Source organism: Perca flavescens, chromosome 4 (assembly GCF_004354835.1).
Source record: "Perca flavescens isolate YP-PL-M2 chromosome 4, PFLA_1.0, whole genome shotgun sequence".
Lineage (NCBI taxonomy): Eukaryota > Metazoa > Chordata > Actinopteri > Perciformes > Percidae > Perca > Perca flavescens.
In genome coordinates this window covers 24,425,841-24,451,502 of record NC_041334.1, presented here as the reverse complement: position 1 = coordinate 24,451,502, position 25,662 = coordinate 24,425,841, and the positions used below count along the sequence as shown (strand labels likewise).

The 25,662-nt window shown below is 40.0% G+C and overlaps 1 protein-coding gene across 5 annotated transcripts in view; it reads right to left on the bottom strand.

Annotated features, from left to right (window-relative positions):
* The window catches only part of cacna2d3 (calcium channel, voltage dependent, alpha2/delta subunit 3), a 34,344-nt gene that overhangs the window by 5,535 nt on the left and 3,147 nt on the right, over positions 1-25,662 (bottom strand). For 3 of the 5 annotated variants that reach the window (XM_028576832.1, XM_028576835.1, XM_028576830.1), the window contains exons 3-25: positions 23,516-23,740; positions 21,803-21,919; positions 20,093-20,152; positions 15,671-15,833; positions 14,999-15,130; positions 12,677-12,737; positions 11,975-12,125; positions 11,747-11,821; positions 11,548-11,637; positions 8,897-9,010; positions 7,765-7,843; positions 6,804-6,937; positions 6,408-6,425; positions 4,677-4,748; positions 3,744-3,824; positions 3,528-3,602; positions 2,528-2,611; positions 2,115-2,186; positions 1,946-2,007; positions 1,776-1,843; positions 1,579-1,624; positions 1,370-1,467; positions 1,116-1,209 (exon numbers count right to left, since the gene is read on the bottom strand). In XM_028576832.1, coding sequence (XP_028432633.1) covers positions 1,116-1,209; positions 1,370-1,467; positions 1,579-1,624; positions 1,776-1,843; positions 1,946-2,007; positions 2,115-2,186; positions 2,528-2,611; positions 3,528-3,602; positions 3,744-3,824; positions 4,677-4,748; positions 6,408-6,425; positions 6,804-6,937; positions 7,765-7,843; positions 8,897-9,010; positions 11,548-11,637; positions 11,747-11,821; positions 11,975-12,125; positions 12,677-12,737; positions 14,999-15,130; positions 15,671-15,833; positions 20,093-20,152; positions 21,803-21,919; positions 23,516-23,740 — 2,171 coding nt within the window. Of the gene's footprint in view, positions 1-1,115; positions 1,210-1,369; positions 1,468-1,578; positions 1,625-1,775; positions 1,844-1,945; positions 2,008-2,114; positions 2,187-2,527; positions 2,612-3,527; positions 3,603-3,743; positions 3,825-4,676; positions 4,749-6,407; positions 6,426-6,803; positions 6,938-7,764; positions 7,844-8,896; positions 9,011-11,547; positions 11,638-11,746; positions 11,822-11,974; positions 12,126-12,676; positions 12,738-14,998; positions 15,131-15,670; positions 15,834-20,092; positions 20,153-20,396; positions 20,648-21,802; positions 21,920-23,515; positions 23,741-25,662 lie in introns of those variants that run through there. The other 2 variants (XM_028576831.1, XM_028576833.1) reach the window with 2 other exon arrangements.

The window sequence follows — 25,662 nt, the reverse complement described above, 5'->3', positions numbered from 1 at the left end:
ATGTGGCTCTCAAAATACCACATTAAATGAGTTCTTCTCAAACATTTATAATTTTATAAGCTAAATTATTGATGAAATAACAACAAATGTATATTCAAAAGATGAATCTAAGTGGCCGGGTTCGATCAGTGGGTAGAGCAGGCGCACGTAAACATAGAGGTTTATGCCTCGACGCAAAGGTTCAGGGTTCGAATCCAACCTGTGACGATTTCCTGCATGTCGTCCCCCTTTCTCACCTAGCTGTCCTATCCATTAAAGGTGGAAAAGCCCAAAAAAATAATAATAAAAAAAGATGAATCTAAAATGATAATAACCTTTAGTTATACTGTAAAGCCTTATATGACACATACACATCAAACGTCCATTTTAAGACTTTAAATTAATTAATATGTATACCAGGACATTATAATAGGATTCAGAGTTTAAAAGGATAAGTTCTTAAAATAGCACTCATATGTCCACGCAGTTTTTTGTCACTGTGCTTGTTTTCTCCTGTTCATTCAGTCTGTGAAAAAACACCCCTTCCTAATATCATGTATCATATCATCTCCCAAAGTTCTCTTTGTGTTACCCTCCGTCCACCAGTGCACAGCAAGGAAACTGTGTCTGGGTAAACACACAGAGATAAGGCTGTAACTTTTGGAAGACTGATTAAGCCCCATCTCTTACACTGAGATTGCTTTAAGAAGGGAACAATAAAGTGACTAACAGTTCTTTCAATGTACATAATGTGTATGTTAGTATCATTAATGGTAAAGAGATAAAGTTATAGAGTTTCTGTAAACAAATGTAGGTGCCGCTTTCTAAAAAGGCATATAAAGGGTATGTAACGATTGCCTTTGTTAATGGTTATTAATGCCTTATAAATCAGTTATACGCCATTAATAAGAATCACTTTGGGTTGCCAGTTTGTAAGCTTCTTTCTACTTGATCATGAAAACTTATTATTACCATTTACATAGCAGACTTGATGGATTATTATAAGTACATTTCATTCACGACTTGCAAACATTTATGATTGCTGATGACTTACAAACATTTACTGCTGGCTTATTAGAAAACTTTAATGACACCCTTCATTAATGACTTGAAAGTGGTACCAAAAATGTTCTTACTCTGACTTGTTGAGGGCCAGTCCAGTCCAGTAGGCCTCCAGTGGAGCAGTGACCACAGCATCAAATAACACCTCCTGGATCAGCTCTCGGTCACCTGCAGAGTGTTATTTAAAAACCTAAAACATCCATCTCTTTTGTAACAATACATTTTTTGTGTGTATTATATTCATTCATATTAGAATTAGAATTTGATGAGAGATAAAACAGAGTCCATGTAGTGTAGTTTATTCAGGTGTGACTCAGATGTCTCTTACATCTGAGGTGTGGTCTGCGGCCCGTCATGAAGAGCTTGATGGCTTGAATCTGGGTCAGGTGACGGTGCTCGTGCTGCTCTTCTGTGTTGCAGTAAGTCCTATGGTGCAAACAGAGCCACACTGTTACATCACAGGCCTCACTGTGTGATGATCACAGAGGGATAACCTACATAACGCATGAATGCCCGCTCCCATAACCCCAGTGTTACCATTCATTTGCCAGGGCGACATCTGGCTGTTCCAGATCACGGAGCCCTGAAAAACACAAGTCAGTAACGCTTCAGCAATGCCAGCCTGGGTAGACGAATACAATAAGCCCTCCCAAACAAGCAAGTCAGATTGAAATGCATCTCACTGTATTTAGGCTTTTGTTAACAGAGTAAATGACAGAGTTGGAGTGACATACCGGCTTCAACTGATACATTTCCTCGGAAGAAGTACTTCCCCTGACCTCTGGAGAGAGCCACTCCGACACTGGAGATGCAGACAGAGGTGAAAATCAACATTTAACTGTAACCAAGACATAAACGGACAGAAAGTCGTTTTAGGAATGTAATGAAACTTTTTTTTCTCCACCTGAATGGTGTTCCTTTGATGTCAGTGAAGTAATAGTCATTGTGCATCTTCAGGACACGCCGCTAAAAGAGCAGAAAAGAAGTGCAGATGAGATTTACACCTTGAGTCTCGAGACAACGGAGAGAACAAGCCTTATCTGATAGAGAGACATCTTTATCTGCAGCCTCACCCCTCTATCCACCGTCTTCTTCACCTCCATAGAGAAAGTCCCTGTCCTCCTGTTCACCATAGCGTTGCGTAGCTGATAGATAAAGCACACAAAGAGGCACATGGAGCAGAGAAGTCGAGGCCGGATCAGTGATCCAGCAGCCTGGATGTGGCTGGCATTTTGCTACAGTAGGATACTGAAAACAGAGTCGCACCTTGTTGATTCTTAGGGTTAATTTGAAATAATAGATAATTTACTGGACAAACTAACTAATGGACATGCAGTCCAGTAACAATGTGAAATCAAGGAATTGTGTCAATTGCAGTCACACAATGTTGCATGTAATCCAAAGTACATCTATTGTTTCATATTGTAGACTGAATAATGACTTGTCCTTCCATAGAACATTGTTTTTTTAGGAATTTAACACATACAAAATCATCTTTGTCTTCCCATTCCACCTCAGAGAGATCCACGCTGCTGTAGTTGGGCTTCCTCCTCTTCTGACTGCCCTGATACTGCACAGAGAAACACAATATACACAATTTAATGATCAATTAATTTTATTTTGACAAACCACGGCTTAAGCATGTCTGTCTGCTACTCTAGCCTGACCCATTTGGGAAATCTGCATGTGACACACAATTTTCAAATCTATGAGCATGATATTAAAGAAATAAATCTATTTGGAAAGGTGTCACTGTAATCTGTCTTTTGTGTTTCAATGTCAACATGAAGACTTGCTGTATGATCTTATTTATCAAGCCTTGTTATGGAGGTTTTGTTGTGTAATTATTTAACAAATCGTCTGTGAAATTAACACCACTGTCAGGTAAATTAAAATCATTAACATGATTGATAGGAAATCCAAGCTTAAACAAGTCTATATTGATGCATTGAACTGTACATGTCAAACTCTGCTAATGTATGTTGTCTGGTCCACAAGAAACAAGTCAATGATACAACCACAGCACAGTTTTAGCCACAAAGAGACGCTCACAAAAAACAACAAAGACCACACACACACACACAGTTGCACAGAGAGGAACAGCACTAACACTGGCACACACAGATCCATTAGCACAGCCATAGCTCCTGAGGAACCAACGGTCCCAGGGCAAGCGGCTGTGGTCTCTGCCAGCGAGTGTTAAGTTACCTCTGGGAAATCTCAGGCCGGCCAGCCCTATGAGTGGCCTTTATCCCTGCATGCATACATCAAAGGAAAAGGTGGGGATTACAGACTATACGAGCCCATTTAGCCTCCTAACTAGATAACACATTTGTCTCTGTGTGCCCTCAATAATGGAGGCTTTCAGTTCATCATTTCCATTATTTATACAATTGCATGGACAAAACAAAAAGAAAAACATGGTAAAGTCAGGGAATGCTGTGAGACTGTTCTGGTGTAAAAGTAACGTTAAGAAACTGAGTTACCAAAGGCCTGAGGTCCGGATGTGTCAGGACGTAGCCATTGTTTGTTATAGCAAATGCGTACCCATGGATTCCTAACTAGAGACACAACATGAGATACAGAGAAGAAGAAGAAGAAGAAGAAGAAGAAGAAGAAGAAGAAGAAGAAGAAGAAAAAAGCATATTAATACATATTTTTTATTCAAAGCAAAAGTACAAGAAGATCACAGCTGATTGTACCATATGTTTAGGGATGAGCTTCATCAGCTCCTGCAGAGGGATGTCTGTTCCTACGACCCCCAACAGAATACCCTGGTTCTTCTGCATGAAGAGATTCAAAACACACACACAACTTTAGAGGAAATATGCATGAATATTTACTTAGCAGTGGTGGAAGAAGTACTCAGATCCAGGTACCAATACCACAACAAGTGAGTAAAAGTACATCAGTATTATCAGCAAAATGTAAAGATTTAAAAGTAAATGTTCTCGTTACATAAAAAAAAAAAGCCCCTGTCACGGATGTCATTGTATATGACATTATTAAAAAATACTAATTCATCAATCTGTAAGCAGCATTTTACTGTTGCAACTGATCAAGGGGTAGCTAGTTTTAACCACTTCATATACTGTAAGGTAGTTTAGTCAAAAAGTAAATCAAATTTATAATAATTTTCTAGACTTTTTTTCCATACTCTACGTTTTGTGAATTATTTAATAATTGTACCTCTTTGGGCCTTGGAGAGTTGTTTAAATGAAACCAAACGAGAAGTTTAGAGGAGAAATGTCTCTTTGGTGGAACTGCTAACAACTAAAAGACATCTGAAATGTGACAATAAGCCCCAGCAAGATTTATTTGTAAAGGGTCACAAGCTAAAAAGGTTGGGAGCCATTCATTTATTCTTTAACAATGTATTTAATTTAATAATATCATCATATCTCTTTTTTGTAAAATCTTAATCTGAAAAGTAAGAAACTAAGTAACTTTAGATGTAAATATGCATATATTATATAAATGTAGGAGTAAAAAGTACACCATGAAATTTAGTGAAATAGAAAGTAGCAAAAAATGGAAATACTCATGTAAAGTATGTCAAAATTATACTTAAATACAGTACTTGAGTAAATGTACTTATTTCTACCATCATGTGAGTCAATGACTCACTCACTTACCGTTTCATTCTTTGTGCTGAAGACAGGCATGGCTACTGTAGTCGTCAGACTTGGGCCTGCTTTGTTTTTCAACTGAAAAAAAGAAGGAATTTCTGTTTGTTGAATGCTGCTATTTGAACTGAGCAATCCCACTGAGAGTGGTGTCAGCGTGTTCTTACATCAGGTTGGTAAGCATTAGTCAAAAAGCAAAAGCAAAAACTGCACAGAGAAAGACACACATTTAAACTATATTCTTATACCTACAGAACAAAGATGATATATTTTGTCCTTTTGCTACTGCAGCAACTACTACAGAAGAAATGCTATTAATGATGTTAAAACAATAATTTTATTCATAAACAAAATGTCATCTAGACTCAATCATATAAGAATGTAAAATTTAAAAGAAAAAGAACAGCTGCCATGGAAATGTTAATCAATGTTGCCGGGTGAAAAAGCACTTGACTCCTGACACTTTTTTCCACATAGTACAGTAGCTAATTACCAGTGAACAGGCAGCCTAATTGACATGAAATTCAATTTAAAATGTCCAAATATTAAAGAGAGAGCATGGGTTATTCAGCAGGGAATAACAGCTTCAGGACTTGACAATAATGAAGGCAAAAGTGGTTACAAATTCAGTAGTAGGGAATACAAACAACAGGCAGAATCTGTTAAAAGCCGCCTCAACATGAATTCCTGCAGAATCATACAGGATCCTGGTCGCAGCCTTTCAGTTGTCAAACCAGAACCGAGTGAGTCTCACGTGGGGTCAGTTCAGTAGGATAAAGGCTGACATTATTAAGCACATGAGCGCTGTTAAAGTAGGTCTGCTATTCCCTCACCTCGTGAGTTGACACAGCTGAGTGTGCCTACGTCCCTGTTTTTGGGTGTGTGTGTGTGTGTGTGCGTGTGCATGTGTAGTTGATGTTCATTTGTGTATGTGCATGCATATGAAGCAAACGAGCCGTGAACTGCAGTGTGTACTATCTAGCTTGACAAAATGAAGAATGGCGGGTCCTTAAATTCATCACACAATGGAAGTAGAAACTGGACTGCTTCAGTCCACACACAAACACACACACACACACACACACACACACACACACACACACACACACACACACACACACACACACACACACACACACACACACAGGTCAGGTAAAGCCACAGACGCCTAACCACATCCCCCCCATCCCTCTCCCTTTCTTGGTCTCCCCTCCAATGTCAGTTTTATTATGGGCTTTAGGAGATAAAATGCAATGATCCACAGAATGATGAATGGTGTGTCTGAGGCTGAGATACAAGAGCACACACTCCAGAGGACAATCTCCCAACCCTTCTGTGTGAGTGTGTGTGTGAGTGTGTGTGTGTCTGTGTTTTAGTGTATGCATGCTCATTGTCTCCATACTGAGAGAGGTACAATAAATGCTCCTCTATTGCTCCTGCCCCTCAGAGAGCCTCTCCTCACTTTAAACTTGTTAAAGAAAATAAAAAAAAAGCATAATGTTGAAAAGGCAATAAGCAGCTATTTAACCTCTCAGGTCACTTCGTTATACAACATGACTCAAATTTGAGTCCCAGTGGAAACCTTTCATAACCTGCCCGTGATCTCCTTTCTGATCCTAGTTCAGAGCTACTTCCTACAGCATCTGTTCAATTATTTTATGATAAGAATAAGAATAACACAATTGTTTTATTAACATGATTCTACCTGCGAGCACGCAAACATCACATGAAGATATTTACCTTATGAGCCTGGGAAAGCTGAAATGAAAGAAAAGATGCATAAAGATTGAATTGTTCAGTGGATTAAAGCCTTCACATTGTGCATTGACTTTGTGGACGCAGATGTACGACAGAGGGGGGGGAGACCAATGCAGATTAATGAACCTCATAATGAGGAATCATTCCAGCAGCATGAAGAGTAATGATGAGAAAGCACACCCACACGTGTGCATGCTTACTGTACGGCACAGGAATGGACAAAATAACGTGGATCCTGCAACAATCACAAACTACAGCCCCTAAAAGTGGAATCAAAGCATTTTGCTGCACTGTACGCACACGCATGCAGTCTCACTCATATACAAATGGGAATTGGGAGAACTAATAACTTGAAGTAAAGCACTGTAAAACACTCACAGCACTGTCCACGTAAGCTTCAGTCCACACTGTGTCGTGCTCGTGGTCAATAACCTTTGGGCGGCTCATGACGTGAAGATACCTCATCACGTTCTCCTGAACGTCTGCTAAGGTGGAGATCTGACTGAAATACCCTGCAATTAAACACATATTAACCTAAAATGAGGCACAGCATACATAATGTGTAGTCCTACATGTATTCTGACTATTTAAGACAACACATAAAAATATTTTACATTTTACATTATACAACTGATATCCAGTGGTAAAAAAAAGAAGTATATGATCAGCAATGTTTAGTCCTGCATCTGAAACTTAAACAAAAGTACTATCAGCAAACAGGGCTGTAGCTAGGATTTTAGAAATACTGAAGTCATGAGTCCAAGTTTCCCCAAAGCACTTACCCCTTAACAACATTTCGTAATTTGCAGCTAATTTCCCTGACATTACTGCACTGCACTGAACGACTCTGGAAACAGGTTTCCAGTGGTTCAGTTTACACTGACACGGGAGTCACTTGACTTGTGTCAGCTCCTGCTGTTGCTGACAATGCTTCATATCGGACATGTAAGGTTATTCCACATTGGGGGTCTGTATGGGGTAGGATTTTTGGGGCTTTCCCTTTTTTCAGTTTTCCTGCCTGTGACTTTCCCTTCCAGAGGGCACTCATCCAGAGCGTTGACACGTGGGAGCCATCAGCAGCGAGCAGCCAAGGGGGAGACACTCTGACAGGAAGAGGGATTAGAGCGGATTGACCTCTGACCCCCCCCAAGTGCCACTTCATTGCCTCTTGGCAGAAAGAGTCTGAGCCAGCACACACACATAACATACGCATACACAGCCAAACCACACGGAGACCTTCACATCCTCAACCATCATCACATTGCTCCACAGGAGCAACACATCAGCCTACACTCGACACTAGCTGTCTTGAGAAGTGTTTGTCAAAAAAGTCCCAAACCTTTGTTGGCACAAGCCATCCATTTGAGGTTATCAGCAAATGCAGACTCTCGTCCAATCAGGTACGGGAATATTCGCACCTGTGCAGAGGACACATAGATGTCGACAGTTTCAAAGATGGAAGGATTGAAAAAACATGCAAAGTGATGTGTCTCCTTAGGACTTTATCTCCCTGTCCTGATTCTATCAGGCTTTGGAGCAAGAAGTATAGGTGCATGCTTTTAAATTCTCATGCAAAAGCACTAAGCATTAAGCTGCTTTTCCAGCTCTTTTTTTTCTGCCATTCTTTACCTTTTTCAGTCCACCTTTGTCAGTTTTTTAACAGTAAGTTATGGCTTTTTTTTGTTTCTTTGCAGTTCATTTTTTTTCTTTTGTTGGGGGTTTGGCATGAGGGCATGTTCCATTCTCCTTTTAAAGAACGCTGTGTGACACTTTGCCAAACCTGCACGGCTCATTGGCTCCAGATGCTTTGCTAAGCATGAAGCATATAGAAAACAGTGAATGGCTGCCATATAGCGGCCCTGAGGGTGTATGAGGGGGGATGGGGTCTCCTGCCAAATATCCTGCCAAACACTGCCAACACACACATGCTTGATAGGACTGAACAACCGCCCCTGAGCTGTTGTTTTATCGCTTTTTGAGTGGCACAGCAGTCCATTCCATTTCAATTGCATTTCGGTCTTACAATGGAAGGCTAACAAAAGATTTTAAAAACCATCGTTGAGTCCAGGAAGAAAAGTGGGAAGAGCACAGCAGTGAGGGGACGAAGAGAGCCTTTCAGACTGAGCTGCTTGCACTGTACACACTCTACCCTTGGAAGCAGTTTATTCCCCATGTATTATTCTATGTGGGGGGAAATATTGCTCTGTAATGCGTCAACATGTTGAAAATCATCATATTGACATGGATTGTAAATTACAGAGTTATGAGTGGTGATGAAGTAAGAAACCAATTCCTCATAACGTAAAGACAGGAGCTCCAGCTGGCATAAGGTATTAAAATGTACATGTATCCCAACTGGAAAAAAAGTGCAGAGCAAGCACAATGTTTTTAAAAAGGACATGGTTAACATTGAACATTAGGCACTGTGAGGAACAGTGGAGAAAGGGAAAGAAAGAAAGAGAGAGCCTCACCTTTCTTTCTGGCCAATTGTACTTCTCAAAAACGTCGTCATACATTTCAGTCGCCCCGTCAGTCACAAGCATTATGGCCTGGCTGCACAGACTGCCATGTCCAGTCTGATTAAACTGCAGAAAGAGAAAAAACACATTGAGATATAAATTCACAACACAAATAATATACAGTATGGGTTGTTATTTAAACATTAAACAAACAGAGCTGTCTGTTTCCACTGTATATGTTGATGATGATGATGATGATGATGATGACTGATAAGGCAGCTGTGCAGCCATCAGTCAATAAGATACAGATAATGTCTTGGTAAATAAACCTGAGTGTGGTACACTTTATTCTGATGCCAGAAGATGCATCGCAGTAATTAAGTGGTTCATTGACTTGTAACGTAGAGGAAGAGGAGGATGTAGTGACACAATCACACAGGATGAAAACTGCTGAGCACCGCTACTCTCAAATCACAAAGGCCGAGCATCAGGAGGCCTCTCTTGAGAAAATCATCTGACAACCATATTTTTGAGGGTCTTAAAATTTCGTATTGGCTAGGCACTTGCATGACACAATAAACAAATGTCTAATATCTAGAATTTCTATGTTCACTTATATAAATATAAATAAATAACTCTAAAGTAAGATAATCAGCCACAATTATTATTATATTTTGATATAATGAAATGTTAATTGTTTTGCTGATTATTTTTTATTAATTTTCTTTTTTTACAGGAAAGATTTTGGCTTGTCACGGTAGTGAAAGCACAGCTGTTATTAATGACATTAACGATGGCTCTGTTCCATTATGTGTCCCAGTAGTCAGTGACAGTTAGCCAGCATGCACAGTACCAGGACCCTAAAAACTGAAGCAGCTAAATGGAATTCAACCATCATTAATTTACTTATTTACACCTGTGCTTTAAGATGTCAAAATAGCTTCTGTGCAAGAGGTAGTCCAGTGTGTGACATTCCTCCTGCCGTGAGTGGGCTCTCTTCATCAAGCTCAAGAGGCAACTGGCTGACAATGGAGGGTCGCAGCTCATCTAGTTTCCCTGGGCTACAGTATATGTGATTAACCTCCTCCTTTTCTTTCTTCCTTCAGCTGGTGTCCACCTTGCATCCGTATCTTTTCCTTTTTTCAACACCTCCAAAATGCATTGCTGATTTAAGCATCCTTTTTGTTATGTTTAGTTTAATAAAATACGTTGTTTTAATATATCTCTTACGTGGACTCTCCATTCTCTGAGCCAGAGGGGGATTTTCAGTCTTGGTTTGAATGTATAAAATGACATTTCTTTCAGTAATGAAAGTAAATGGGAATTAGTAAATCTAAATGTTTATGATAAAAGACATAATCAATAACAGGAATCATGAAGTAGTTGATGCTGATACAATCTAATCAACCCCAAGCCCTAGTTGTTTGAGAGATAAATCAATGATCTTGTTCTAATACCATCCAACAAGGGGATGTTGAGGATATTTTATTACACATTTTGTGATTCTCTCATACCATCCGCCGGTGAGAGGGTGAGACTTTACTTTTTTGTATCTCAACACTGCTCTTATGAACATGGTGCAGTGCTCTTCAAGTGAAGCAAGTTTCTTTTTGATTTGGTCTACGATAGGCTGTATTCTGACTTCATTCACTGGGCAGTGGTGTAACAATGCATTTCAGTAGTAGGCTACTGGCTACCTGATTACCATATTCATTGCAGGGCTTTAATTAATCTGACAAATGCAGAGGTAAAAGCTGCAGTCCCTCAGCTTCAGCGATGCAGCCAAAGCTCGCCTGAATACAGGGAGATAAAAGGAGTGCGGTGTGGCTCCTGGCCTTATCTGCTTTGTGTTCCAATCAGCCACGTTATTAATCATCGACATTAATTAGAGCCATTAATCACGATTCAGAATAGATGTGTCTGTGTTTGGAGGGTGGAACAGGGATAGCGCTGGAGCGTTTCGACAGGCGACACACCTCCCAAACGCTTAAATATATATGAATGGAGTGTGCTACTTTTTATGATTAGCTGAGAACATGAGGTTGTACTCGAACACTTCCTGTCACTGAGAATAAATGTGGCTTGTAAAATTAAAGTTTTCCTAATGTTCTGATCAAGTGGAGCCCTTCAGTTAAATGAAAACGAAGTGCATTTGTGATATCTGTGCACAAATACATTATTTTTCCGTCAAATGAATCAATAAATAAATGGATCATTTTGTGATAACTCATGAATACTTAACAGCATTGTCACATAATCAGTAAACAGTAAAAAATATATCGTCACCTTCCTAAAATAAATGCCTAAGTCATTTTTTCAGGTTTTTCAGAAAACACAAAAAATAAAACTGCCTAAGTCACATGCTTGACATAGGCAGTTATACAAGGTGTAGAATCACATGACCTGTTCAACTGAGGATGTAGGCAATTTTACCAGAGGTGGCCAGCACCATGAGGAGATGATTTAGGCAACAAAATCATTTTTGTTAAAAAATGACTTAGGCAATTATTTTAGGAAGGTGACGATATTCAAAATAATTGAATTGGTCTGCTTTGTGATACATCATTTCAGTGGAATATAGACTGGGAAGATTTGTGTTTTCACAGCATCCCTATTAAACCGACAGTCACAGATACAGAGAGGTTTACTGTACTGGAACTTACATCACTCAGGATTGTGAACGCTTCAGCCAGAGCGTCACCCAGCAGCCCAATCCCTTTGGCAAACAGCTTGTCCAGATGTTCGCGGAAATGCTAACAGATAACGATAAAAGTGGAAAAGAAAGGTTTTAAACATTAATCACATGAATTAACCTGATACAATATACTGTATTCATTACATGTCAGTTTGATTGCGACTCACGTCTTTATTGGTTCTGTCGGCTCGGATCAGCGTGCCATTCAAACAAGGCTCCACATAGTGGATCTCCTGATTATACTGTGGAAATGCAAATTACAGATTAGTATTTTCCATGGAACACTGAGCTCCAGTTATCTGAAATACTTCAGTAAAGATGTTGTTGTTAAGATAATAGACAGGAATAGACACAGATATAGGACATAAACTGTAAATGACTAAACTAAAACTTACTGCAATGATGTTGAAGAAGTCGTCCTCTCCAAGTGTATCTAATATGGAGGAGACAGTCTGCCTGGCGATGGTCAGCCTCAGTCCTTTCATGCTTCCACTAACATCGACTAAGATAACAACATCTTTTGGAGATGTTGCTGCCTGAATGTACCTGAAATATACAAATATGTTAAATTACACATTTTGATACCTTGTTGCAAAATAAGAAAAAAGAAACAATAGCAATACATTTAGTCTAGTATGTAGTAGTCTTGCTTTGCCAGACCTTCCTCCACAGCGCTGCAGAGGAGGGTCTGGCTAGTCCACACAGCATTCCAGGATGGGAGAAAAACATGCTCTGGTTTATTGGCATTTCTTTAAACCAATCACAATCATCATGAGCAACGCTAAGCTCCACATGGAGCCACGGTGTCACTGCAAAATAGCCTCTGGAAGGAACTTGTTTTGGTGGAACGTGTATGTTCAATAGTTGTTTTAGTCGTGCAAGAGAAAACTCAGATTGGACAGATAGTCTAGCTAGCTGTCTGGATTTACCTTGCAGAGATCTGAGGAGCAGTTAACCATATTCCACATAAATCGACCGGAGTATAAAATTCCAACACAAAGAAGTGGAAGGAAATGGACATCGGACGAAAAGACATGCATCTGTCAGATCCCGGAAGTGGAACGTGGTGGATATAGACTAAGTATGTAGAGGCTTACCACTTCCTGTTTCTACAGTCAAAGCCAATAACACCATGTTCATCTGGATGCCATTTTACTCCTGTGAAATAGAAGGAATTGGAAGTCAATTAAAGTGCTCATATTAATTTTCAGGTTCATACTTGTATTTAGAGGTTGTACTTGAACAGGTTTACATGGTTTAATTTTCAAAAAACACCATATTTTTTATGTACTGCACATTGCTGCAGCTCCTCCTTTCACCCTGTGTGTTGAGCTCTCTGTTTTAGCTACCGAATGAGGCATCACACATCTATCCCATCTTTGTTGGGAGTCACACCTGTGCAGTACCTAGGTAAGGACTACCAGCCAGTCAGAAGCAGAGTATGAGGGCTTGCCACACTAGCAGCTAGGCGAGCATTATAACGTGTGTTACAAAGTGACAAGCGTTCGTCACGGAAGCAAAGGCTGGACTACAATAGAGATGTTTGGAGCAGTTTGTGAACAGTGTTTTCTGTTGGAGATGGTAAGTCCCTTTGGGGTGGACTTTGGGCTTTTTCACTCTGTAAACCTATTACATGCACAAAAAAGATATATAACACAATAAAGGAAAGGGAAAAGCCAAAAAGCATAATATGAACACTTTAAGAGAAAATAACAGAAAACAGAAAATAGCATTTCTGAGTGGATAAACACAAGCAAACTGCCATAGGATATATATGTCAATGCGCTGCACCATGTTATTATACTGTACAGTGTCAGCTGTTCTGTGCTGTTGTATGTACGAAGCTTACTGTAGGCATTAAAATTACCACAAAAAATGAACACATTCACAGGGAGGTTACTAACAATGCTTTTATGTTTAAAAAGTCATTGGCTTGCAAATTGGTGACCATTAATTTTGTTTTGGATGTATTGAACAAGAACCCTAGTCAGTAGTGGAAGAAGTAATAAGATCCTTCACTTAAGTAAAAGTGAAGGAAAAGCTGTAGTGTGTAGTTTCTGTCTCCCCCATGAGGAATTCTAAGTAAGAAGAAGACAACAACACTGTCGGTGCATTCACATGATACAAGCCTTCCATAATCACGCACGCGGCCCCACCCTTCCTCCACGCAGTTGCTAGTGTGCAAGGAGGACACAGAGGATTAAAAAAAATATGATGGACTCTTCAGAAGAGGTCATTATCTTCACTTGAGCTTCTGCACGGGAAAGTGACCGGACGGCACAATCTTCTGAATATAGCCATACTAAGAAATACAGATAGAGTTGTGTGGAGCTGATAGTCTTAATTAGCTTTGTAGCAGCTCATTTGGCAATGGCTTGAATGTAACGGACGTTCATTAATATCAAAAAGTTACGCACTAAAGCTTTAATAAATATTAACAGAATATTTTTTCAATGTGCTTATTTAGTCATGCATATTTAGGGAAATACTTCAGATTTGAGGGGTTTTAACATGTAGTTGATACTTTGATGTTGTAGTTGATCAAGGCTGAGCTAATTTGAACTGCTTTAAAATCTATCAAAATGCATATTTTATAAACTGATGTTTGGATGTAAATTCTTAATATGAAAGGTAACTGGGAAAAGTGCAATATTCAATATTGCAATATAAAGCAGCATAAAATGGAAGTACTCCAGTAAAGTATGTGTACATCAAAGTGGTACTTAGGTAGTACTTGAGGAACACTGCCTACAGTATAACCTACATACTGGGGGCTATATCTTTATTAATGTTTTCACTCTTTGGATATTGCATATGAGTATGACCAAAACAAGAAGCCAAGAAGAGTTCAGTGAAGTTTGATTTGCAAATAACATGTTAATGATGAATACATTAGTAAAAGGGTGTCACAAAACACTGGTGAAAGAAATCTCTTTTTTTTTATGAATTGCTCCTGATACATTAAACATACAGAGTCCATATCTGTATTAGAATATCATCAGCTGTAGCTCATCTCTGTAGCTTCACTCCAGCACTGCAGTGAGCCGACTGCCTGTTTCATATCATTGTAACAGTCTGATAAGTTTGGTTGGATCCAGCAGCCGCGCTCAGTCCGACTGTAGACTTACACCACCAAATTCTGATTAATTACAGCCTGTATATATGCATCCTCTCTGATGGTCTGTAAAATTACAACATTAGCCAAATTACCCTTTTAGTAATTCGAAATCATTTGTTCGGATCTTTTTTTTTTGTCTTTTTTTCGTGCGCTGATGGCTGATGGCTCCCTTGAGACAAGCCTTTCTTTTACACACACACACACACACACACACACACACACACACACACACACACACACACACACACACACACACACACACACACACAGACTGACAGAGTGACAGAGTGACAGCACTCACCAGGGTACTGCCTGAAGAAACCCTTGGCGCTCCCAAAGTACTGCCAGATTAGTGTTGGGTCTCTTTCAAAATTATCTACAAATACTTTATTCAAAGCCTCGGACCAGTACACTCCGTTCACTATGTCAGGATCTGAGGAGGGAGAGAAACAAGTAAATTAAATGGTGATAATAGTAATCATCCTGGTCACCATTACCGAGTGCACAGTTGACCTTTGTCCCTTATTGACTCCCCTGAAGGAGTTACAATGCCTGTGACTAAATCATCCCCTCCCCTCCTCCTGCTGGACGAGCCTGCCTTTGTGCTGTGAACAGAGTTATGGGGAGTCCATTATGACCAAACAAAAGCAGCCCTGGCAATACACAGGGAAAGGTGACACACTCCGTTAAAAAACAAGAAGCGACTGAAAAGCTAGCGTATACATCTTTCCCACACCCACTCTCGGCAATCTTTCCAGTCTCTTTGAGCGGTCTGCAGTTGCTTTCCCTTTATGTCTGGACTGTTATTGATCCCTCAACTCCACTTCTCCCAGCCCATGACACTGATACAGCTTCAGCTACCATTTCTCATTTTCACCACTTACTTTCCTCTCCTCTCTTCTCCTCCCCATTAATCAGCTCACAGTAGGTAAATCACATTCCCATAATCCTTGTGTGCAGGCTGAGCTCTCACCTTTGTTGTACATGTTGGTGGGCACCTGCACCACACTGAGGCTCAGGTTGACTGATAGGTTATTAAAATGGTCGTTGGGCTCCAGGAGGAACTCTCCTCCCAGCTCTACATTATTGCCCTCCTCGTCCACTTCATTGATCAGCACGGCGTTGAAGTACTCATACTGAGAAAAAGAGTGAATACCCAAATATTTAAAAGCAGTGGTGATATTAATACTTAAAGTATAGGTTCACATTTTTACAAATCTATCTTAAAACAATACTCACATTCCCATATGTATATTTAAAAACTGGGGGAGAAAATCCACAGTCCTTGGTCTGTGCAAAAAGTGCATTCTAAAGTTTAGTCGAAGATTAAATTTGAGCAGTCTGAATTGTCTGAGTATCTTCCAAAGTTACAGTCTTATTCGTATAAATTCTCTCCTCTGACAGTGTTGCGGCCGCGGATGGATAATACCACATAGATGGAATCTGGGACTGATTTTGTCCCCCATCTCTTCATGGCCAGTATAGACAGCACGAACAATTACAGTAACCAAAAACTGTTTCAGTGTGCATATAGGATTTTAAGTATTTTTCACAGATTATTATTCAGATGCCCAATAACATGTGCTTGTTTCTACATCTGTCCTCCTAGCATTATAAGCTGATAATAAGGTCACAGAGAAGTAAGAAAGACTGTGAAATGCAAAATAAAACAAGTGTCACAATAAAACCAGAAAAATAAGGTGTAAATGGTTAAAAAAATGCATGATGGCTTCGCACAATGTGGAAATATTACATTGTGTGTTACATTGCATAGATTTGGAAGAGGTTTTTGTTCTAAATTATTTGCACATACATGCACACACTATTTGGGAGCAATTTGGGTTCAGTGTCTTGCAAGGACGCTTGGACACACATTTTTTAATTAAATAATACATAATACATAATAACAAGTGAGTGTGTGCAGATTTTTTTTTTTTTATTTCTGTTTCGTTTCTTCAGTTCCGTTCAGCTCAGTTTTTCAATGTTCTTAATGTATCAAAATGTGCAACCATTGTAATTGTCACTCGTCAGTGAGGTCTAAGAAGGCCCTGGACGTGCAAGGAGGACTTCATGACTGCCAGTTAAAGGTCTGTCCTCCCTAAAGTGAAACCCAACAGTTTGTCTGTCCTGCCCTTCACCGAGAAGAAAGACTATCCTGTCTGAGCGGCCTCTCTGTGGCCTGTGGTCCTTATTGGCTACACTGAGAGAGAGAGAGAGAGAGAGAGAGAGAGAGAGAGAGAGAGAGAGAGAGAGAGAGAGAGAGAGAGAGAGAGACAGAGAAGGAAGGGGTGGGGGGGGGGAAGATGGGTGATGGACTCTACAGCATCACACTCGAGGGAGGCCGCGTGGGCATCACCATCAAGCAGTCCCTGACAGCTCATACCACGCCTGAGCAGCTCTCTGACGAGCTGCGGCAGGGCGGGGGGTGGTGATGGGGGGGGGTGTTGCTGCAGAGGGGGAGCAGCAGGGGAGAGAAACCTGCACCCTCAGCAGAACTTATAGTGCTGTAGAGAGGCACGTTAACCACCAGGGTTATTACTGTAGAGCAGGCCATGGGACACTGCAGCTCTCTGAGATGCCCCGCTGACTCTACACCACTGCAGTTAGCTGTAGGCCCTGCTGCAGAGATCTGCCCTCCATTATGGGCTGCTGGGACTTACTGTGTACCCACAATCCAATATCTGGAGATGGTGGGTCCCAATAAGCACTGAAGGTTTAACAGGCCCTGACTCGTACTGCCGTTGATATAACTAACATCTTCATAGAGTCAAAACTAATTTGCTCAGAAACTTCCCTGATGTTACAGATCACATTGTTCAAGTAGACGTGTTGTTTAAGATAAGTTACAGTAATGTGTGATCAATACAGTACATTTGGCATATGAGCCAAATACACTGTACGCTTTACTATATGAATCAATTAGAGTGTTATTCTATAGCATAATTTTGTAACAGTGTTATTGGGCCAAACCAGGTTTTTTTTATGATCCTTAGAAACTATCCTAACAACAGCCAAAATCATGTGGATTTTAGCATTTTTTTCAAACCCATTTATCCCTTACATTTTAATTTGATCATGTAAAAAAATATGAAATACACAATAAACAAGGATTCTTAAATTAAACAATATGTTTTACTTTTTACATATGCTTCTAATATTTCAGGGGCAATCACAAAAGCAGAATTTCAGCCTTTATCTCAACAAGGTTTTGGCAGTCAGATTAAAGAAATCTTTAAAGCACACAAAGAGCATTTAATGAAAACTGTTCAAGTTGTTTAACTGTTTAATTATTTTTGAAATGTTCCTGATTTTCAAAATCAATTAGAGGCTTTTTTCATAGGCCAACATAAATGTTTAAAGTTGAAAGCAAAAGCTCTGTTAGCAAACATTAAACCAAATACACTTTACAGTATAATACAATTTCTGAGAGCCAAGTTTCTGTTGCTCCGTCAGACCTGATCTGAACACGCTTGAACCGCGGACTACGCTCGGGTCAATGCAAAACACCCGACTGCCCTGACACAAAGAAGCTGAGATAAGAGCAGGCGGCTTATCTCATTGTGGTCAGTGAAATGGTGCGTGAAAAATGTGCAGTGTCAGGGGAGGCGAGGCTGACTAAATGATGCCACGAGGAGTAATATCATGACATCACATCATTATCGCAGGTGGATATTGAATTTTCCCTTATTATTTTTTATGACCTTTAAGATGAAATCTCTGTGATAGGCCTGTGCTGTATGTCAATTGCCTGAATATAAAGCATTCAAATAGCTTGAACTTATCAAAAGTATTTTATATTTATTTTATAAAAGCACATAAATGCTTAATATATATATATATATTAAGCATTTATGTGTTTATACATATATATATATATATATATATATATATATATATATATATATATATATATATATATATATATATATATATATATATATATATTTGTCTATGGCAAACTATAAAAAGAAAGCCAATGAAACTATCATAAAATCATGTCAAGTTTACAAAAATATCATTTAAATATTTCAGCAAAAATAATACAAAGAATTGAATTACTACCTGGGGTTCTACAAATGTGTGGAGTCCATATTGTTTGATTTAAGGATTACTAGTTTGAGAGTAAGAGATACCAAACTGTCTATGGAGAAAATGAAAACCTTATCTTCTTACAGAAATAATAGCCCAAATATTATAATTTAATCAAAAATATCTAATGAAACGAGTCATACATACAGTTCATCCTTCAGTAAAATGTGTTTTTGGAAGCAATCTGCTCTAGAGGGCCAAAGTCTATAGGCCAAATATTTTCAAGGATAACGGTGAAAACAAATACATATTTTTTCCCTTTACTATTAGAATAGCAGTCGTATTTTTTTATTGAAAATCTTTAAAAGTAGGCTACAATCTACCTGTCTTGTTCTGGCTGTGTGAACAGCAGAGAAAGGGGCAGGGAACAAGGCGACTGGAATGTATTCGTATGATGTAAATGCTGCTATTAACTGTAAAGTGCTGCCGTTATTTCAGTGGTTTGTTGCTCGAGTGGGTTTCCAATCTAGAGCCACGAAAGTGAAACAATGCGCCGCGCAAAAGAGTTTCATTTATCTTTGTCCACTGGACGCACACACAGAGAGAGAGAGAGAGAGAGAGAGAGAGAGAGAGAGAGAGAGAGAGAGAGAGAGAGAGAGAGAGAGAGAACTAACAAACGACAGAAATACTGCATTCCCTCTGCAGACACCGAGGAAGCTCAGTGCGACCTGGAAATCCGCAGTGAGAGCCGCTAAATAATGTCCTGAACAGCAGAGTCTGAGCATACGAGCGTAAAATACGATTTAAACTAGAAACAATGCGGGCCGACTTCTCTCTCCCATTTTTCTCTCTGCTTTAGCCACACAGACCTGAGTCCAGTATCTCCTGAGAAATGTTCCTGCTAATAAATAAAATACACAAGACAGCCTTTAATTCTGCACGCAACATCAGGAGGACACAGGTTCTAATAGCCTACTGTATTACAGTTATTCGGTTAGGCCCTACTGTAGGCTACTGAACCTAAAGGCGCTGCAGCAGGCCTACAGACAGCCTTTGAGCTACGATTGCACTTTCACAATCAGTGGGAGTTATGACAGCATGGCGCTGCAGCCTTCAATATGTGCGGCATTGCTTATCAAAGAAGCATTATGTATCAAACCGCTGACAGGACATCGGTGCGAAGGACGATGCCAACGCAATTAAAGACTTTTAGGGCCTATTACCCTTCTCTCACCTTGCAGCCGCTCCTCCCCAGCTCAACTAAAAATGATTCATTCTGGTCTATATATAACACAATGACACACCACCTTTTTAATAATTACGTTCCTCTTTTCTTTTCTTTTCTTTGGTCCGGGACAAACCTCACCTGCAGGTCGGGATTATCCTCATGCTGATGGTGCGCTTCTTCTGCTGCCTCCACCAGCCGCTGAGAGGAGAAAAAAAGAAAAAAACGTTGGTTAATAGGAATAGATACAATGTAGCCTAATATGTTAAACGACCAAATTCCTATACAAAACATGCATATTTACATTAAGAAATATACACTATTCTTTGAGATTTCCCTAAAGCCTTCTAAGTCATTCCCAGAAGTTTTTCTACACTACTTTTCAGCTCTCTGTATTTCTCAAATTTGCTGTTTGCGCATTACTCTGCCACTCTTATTTTCAAACCTCAACACATGTCATTCCATCGAAGAGCAACATGACCGAGGGCCATTGCCAGGCTTTAGATTGATGTTTGGATAAAATCCATGTCCAGCTTTTGTTTTAAATTGTAATAATAGAATATGATGACAGAACGGTTAGTCTCTCCCTCCTTTGCAATCCTTTGTAGTATTTTGGACAACTATATGCATAAAATGTAGGGCACTACTGTGGAGTGCAGCTGTGAAATGATTGATGGAGGCAGGTAGGAGCAGGATTTCATGCCTTGTATAGCAGCGATAGCTTCTTTAATAATTTGATTCTGGAAAATGTGCTTGGCTCTGTGTTTCCGGGGGAAACGCCACCTAAACGTCACGGTCACTCTCGCCTTCGGAGCCAAGCAGGTAATTAACATCCGTCACATGTGTCAAAATAACTGCCATATAAACACAACTGGGGCGGTGGTGACCAAATTCAATTGACCTCATGGTGAGATCTCATGTCGTCAGCAGTTGGCTAATAAAAAACATCATGAAATAAATATTATGTTTTCTGATTTAGGCTACTCTTGGTAGCCTAAATAATTTCCCTTCTTGTGAAATGTACCTGCAGGAGCCAGACACCCGACCTCCACCGCTTTATTGAGGTCACTGCCTCATTTTAAAGCTCTGATTTCAATTTGAAGAAAAGCGATGACGTCACCCGATGATGATTTATCACACCTGTGCTGGTTATTACAACGGCCAAATTTGTGCCTTGTATTGTTTAAAAAAATAAATTAAAAAAAACACCATCATATGTTGATGCATCTCAGGGAACCAAATTATGTTAAATTAAATTAAGCGCTTTACTGTTCGTGTAATTTATAGGCTGAACTGTCATAAATTGTCGCACACATGGGATCAGGCAGGGGGAGATAAACGTTATCAATACCCAGCAGTCCCTGCGAGGTGCAGCATTAAAATGGTTACAAGCTCCTTAGCGCTGAGGTCGCAGACAGGCTGCTGCTGTGAGGCTGACAACAGCTCAGGCCTGCACCGTAATACATTACATACAAGACCATATCCCAGACGGACCTTTTACATTTACATTAAGAACAGATTTAGTTTTTGAACAGTAGTCTGCTTTTCCAAGTGACTAATCTGCTCAATTGAGGGACTGTACAAAAATCAGGCCTATTGTGGTGGAGAGGTGCCCCCCCCACACACACACACACACACAGTGTTCTTCTATTTAAACCTTATTATGTAATATAACAGTGTTCTTCTATTTAAACCTTAATATGTTAACAAAAGCAATACTTTTTTTTCATTAAAAGTAGAGTTATTAACTGCAAAATGTATGGCTAACTCAACAAAAATGCAGCAGAATATTCCAGAAACATAAATACAAAATAAAAGGCTTCTTATAAATATATTTAATATTGTACCTACCCTGGTGGCCTCCGCTTTTTTCCGGAAAACTTCCTCCATCTTCACAGCCAGGTTTTTGACTAGTTTTACACCATCAATTTCCTCCACTCTGACTGATTTTTCAAAGTCTTTATATTTCTGAAAATAACCAGAAACCAAAGTGTGGCATTGACAGAGGTGACGACTGTAAATTGTATAACATGGCTGCAGGAAAACATACTGAAAAACGTATTGAGCTCACATGGTTGATTAACTCATTAGGAGTGTCTTAAATGTCCACTTAATAAGACACAAAAAAAAACAAAAAACATTAAGATAATCATCTCTTTCTGTGTGTGGTTCTGCAACATTTTATAACAATTCACTGCATCACACTCCAGAGAGGTGGGGAATTGTTGAACAAGGCTTATAAGCCTTCACATGTTGGCTGACAAGCTGCACGCAGCCAGTCTCAGATGAACGGTTGATAAAACCCTCCCTGCAACACAGAATGATTGATAGTCTTTATCCCGTCTCACTCATTGGCTGCACATGCTGCTTCTTTAACTCTGATTGGCTGGAGATGGCCATGTAGGGTGGCCAAGGGAGGGAGGGGGGCAGGCTGCATATGAAGGCTATGCATGGTAAGAGGGTAATTGAAATGGAGTCAAAGCACAGGAGAAAGATAATAACGTGTCAAGCTTGGGCGATTCTGGGTAATGAACTACACCTCACATAATGCTGATTCTGCTGGATGCACAGGACCTCCAGTGATACAGAACAAAGCCCGCCACAGCTCGGAGGAATATAACATTACATAATCCCACACCTGGCACGCACGCACACGCACACCCACACACACACACACACACACACACACACACACACACACACACACACACACACACACACACACACACACACACACACACACAAAATAAAAACAAAAACCTGATGCTCTCACACTGTTCAGCTATATCACACACACTTCCAATAACCTTATCTAAAAATAAACAGGCCATGTTAGGCTCGTAGGACACATTCAAACATGACACACACAAAAACACGTACACACACATACACACACACACACACACACACACACACACACACACACACACACACACACACACACACACACACACACACCCCCCCCAGTACATGAGGCGACAAATTACCTACTGAAAGGAAGAGTGTGGGCTCGCAGTGGAGCAGAACAGTTCATTTCACGCCTGTCCTCCTCGCCTCAGCACCCCGAGTCCCCCAGTCCCCCAGTTCCCCCTCCTGCTCCCTCACACTCCTCCAGTCATCAAGAGGAGGTTAAGCCCCATCAATCAAAAGCACTGATCATGATTATTGATTAGAGTAATGACCAACGCAGGAGTGAGGCCGGTAGCCTGAAGATCCCCAGTGTTTCCCCCTTTGCAGAAAATCTTGGTGAAATCGGGTAATTCACCATAAAAGCATCTAATGATCAGCCTTAATGACCAGCCCCTAACGACCCGTCAGTTCCCTCACAGCTCACTGCTTTATGCTGACTGGCTCGGCACAGCTCTCTCCAGACATGCCTCCATGAACAGGAACACAAGCAAAGTGCTTACATACACACAAAAAGGGAACAAATCTGCAGGGCATATTGCAAAATGTTTCTGTACAAAGATGAAATACATATTTGGTAACAAATGGAAGGACAGTGCTTCAGCTTCCAACACATGTTTGAACTTTAAATCTTATCTTACATTAAGGAACTGTCACCTCAGAGCAAGGAGGTCCTAGGTTTGGACCCAGGAGCCGCTTTCTATATGCAGTTTGAACGCTCTCCCCATGTTTGCGTGGACTTCCTCTGGTTACTCCTCTTTCCTCCCACGCTCCAAGACATGCAGCGTTTTTAGGATTAATCCTGCTATTGCCCTTGACCGAGGCACTGGCCTCAGAACTGGAGTTGGTCCCCGGACGCGGCGCTGTGATAGCCCACAGCTCCTAAAATAGTGAGGATGGGTCAAATGCAGAGGGTTAACAAGTATGACGGGGACTCATGTAGTAACTTAACCTACAGGAAGAAAGTAAAGACTTATAGATCACTACCCTGGAAATCTAGAGTTCTCGCGAGAGCACAATTTGAATATGCTCAGCCAGTCACTCTGGCATTCAGTAATGATGCTCATTAACTATGCCCTTGTAGCCATGCTGCACCAATCACATTGGCGAGCTAAACAGATGACGACAGCGCTGCAACGTCAAAGTCATTGGTAAGCATTGCAAGATGGCTACGGATGAACACCAGTTGTTTGAAATGGCTTTGGCCGCTACAATGAGCGAGTTAGACTTGGCTTTTTATCTAAAAGAGGAACAGAAGATGGCACTCGAATTGTTCCTTTGCAAGAAGGACGTTTTTGCTGTTTTGCTGACCGGATACAGCAAGAATTTAATCTACCAGTTAGTTCCACTGGTAGCTAAGCATATGGGTACGCTCTGGATACGTCACCCCATGTATTGTTGTGATTGGTCGTAGTGTTATCCAATTGCGTGCTGTGAGATTTTCAAATGCAGACTTGGTGCTGCCCCTTGAGTTGGGCCATTTTCATTACTCATTGCCAGACCCTTAATCTTTTGGATTGGGTCTGGATTTCCAGGCTAATAGATCACTGTGTCCCAGTTGACAATGGTCTATACCGGATTTATACTGTATATGAGTTAAATGGATGCCATGTCCACCGAGTGACCAGAAAAATAGAAACAGCTATTCACTGTGATGTAGTCCTGTAATAAATCAACTCTGACAATTAAACTCAGTTGTCAGAGAGGCGTTGATTCAAATTGGTTGTAATTTTTTAGGCTGAAGTTTGTGGTGTTCTTTAATTGAAATGCATGATTAAGAAGGTGACTCCAACATTTTTGTTCTTTCATACTGTATATATAAAATGTGATTGACACAGTATTGAAAACACCTTTCAATATAATGCAGTTCACTAAGTCTTTTTGTTTTGAACTAAGTCAACCAGCTGAAATAGAAAAACTAAAACAGGACATTTTAGATACGGTTTTATTTATGACTGTATTGTAGTGTGTTCTACAAAACCCAGGATTTAAACAAATCATGCATTATCATTAACCCCAAGTAAAAAAGATTTTAAACTGCTGATTAGACAGAAAAGAGACCTCAGACATTTGAGTATAACCTTCTTAATATGCCATTATTTAGTTTGGCTAGAACCTAAAGTGTTGGTAACCTACTGTATATGTTTGCGGTATGCTTTGCACGTACATAACCCTTTACCAGGGTTTAACCTCTTCAACCCACAGAGCTTCTTGTGCATCCACTGCTTTTTTTTGGATCCACAGAACTAAATACAACTAATACAACTTTCTACACATTCTGCATATTCTAGTGCAGAGTTTCTAGATATACCAGGCTGCATTTTGGGGAAGCATAAATGAAATAATGCACACTATTTCCAGAACATTTACATTTGATGTAATGATGCAGCCATAAATACGTGGTGTGTTGGGTTTGAATATTTCACATGGTCTATGTATCATAAAGTATGTTGAAACAAGTCTATAAAACTGTCACAGACAGTGGGTGTACTTTTTTAAATGAAGGGCTTGTTAAATGTGATGTTTTTGTGGCTTGTGTAGTCTGTGTGCATGTTTTTATCGTCCAGTCCGTTGCTTTGTATTTTATTTCTTTTCTCTTGTTTTGCAAAGTCTAAATTTCTTTAACTTATTAAGGGGAACATTTAAGGCTAAAACCAGAATTAATTAGAGATGTAATGCATTTTAAAATGCCATAAGACATGACTGTAAAGGAGAGTTTACACACACATTAAACACCTTATAAGCATGCTGATGAAAAGTTCACCGTTCATCCACCTGACTCACCAGAGACCTGTAAACACAGA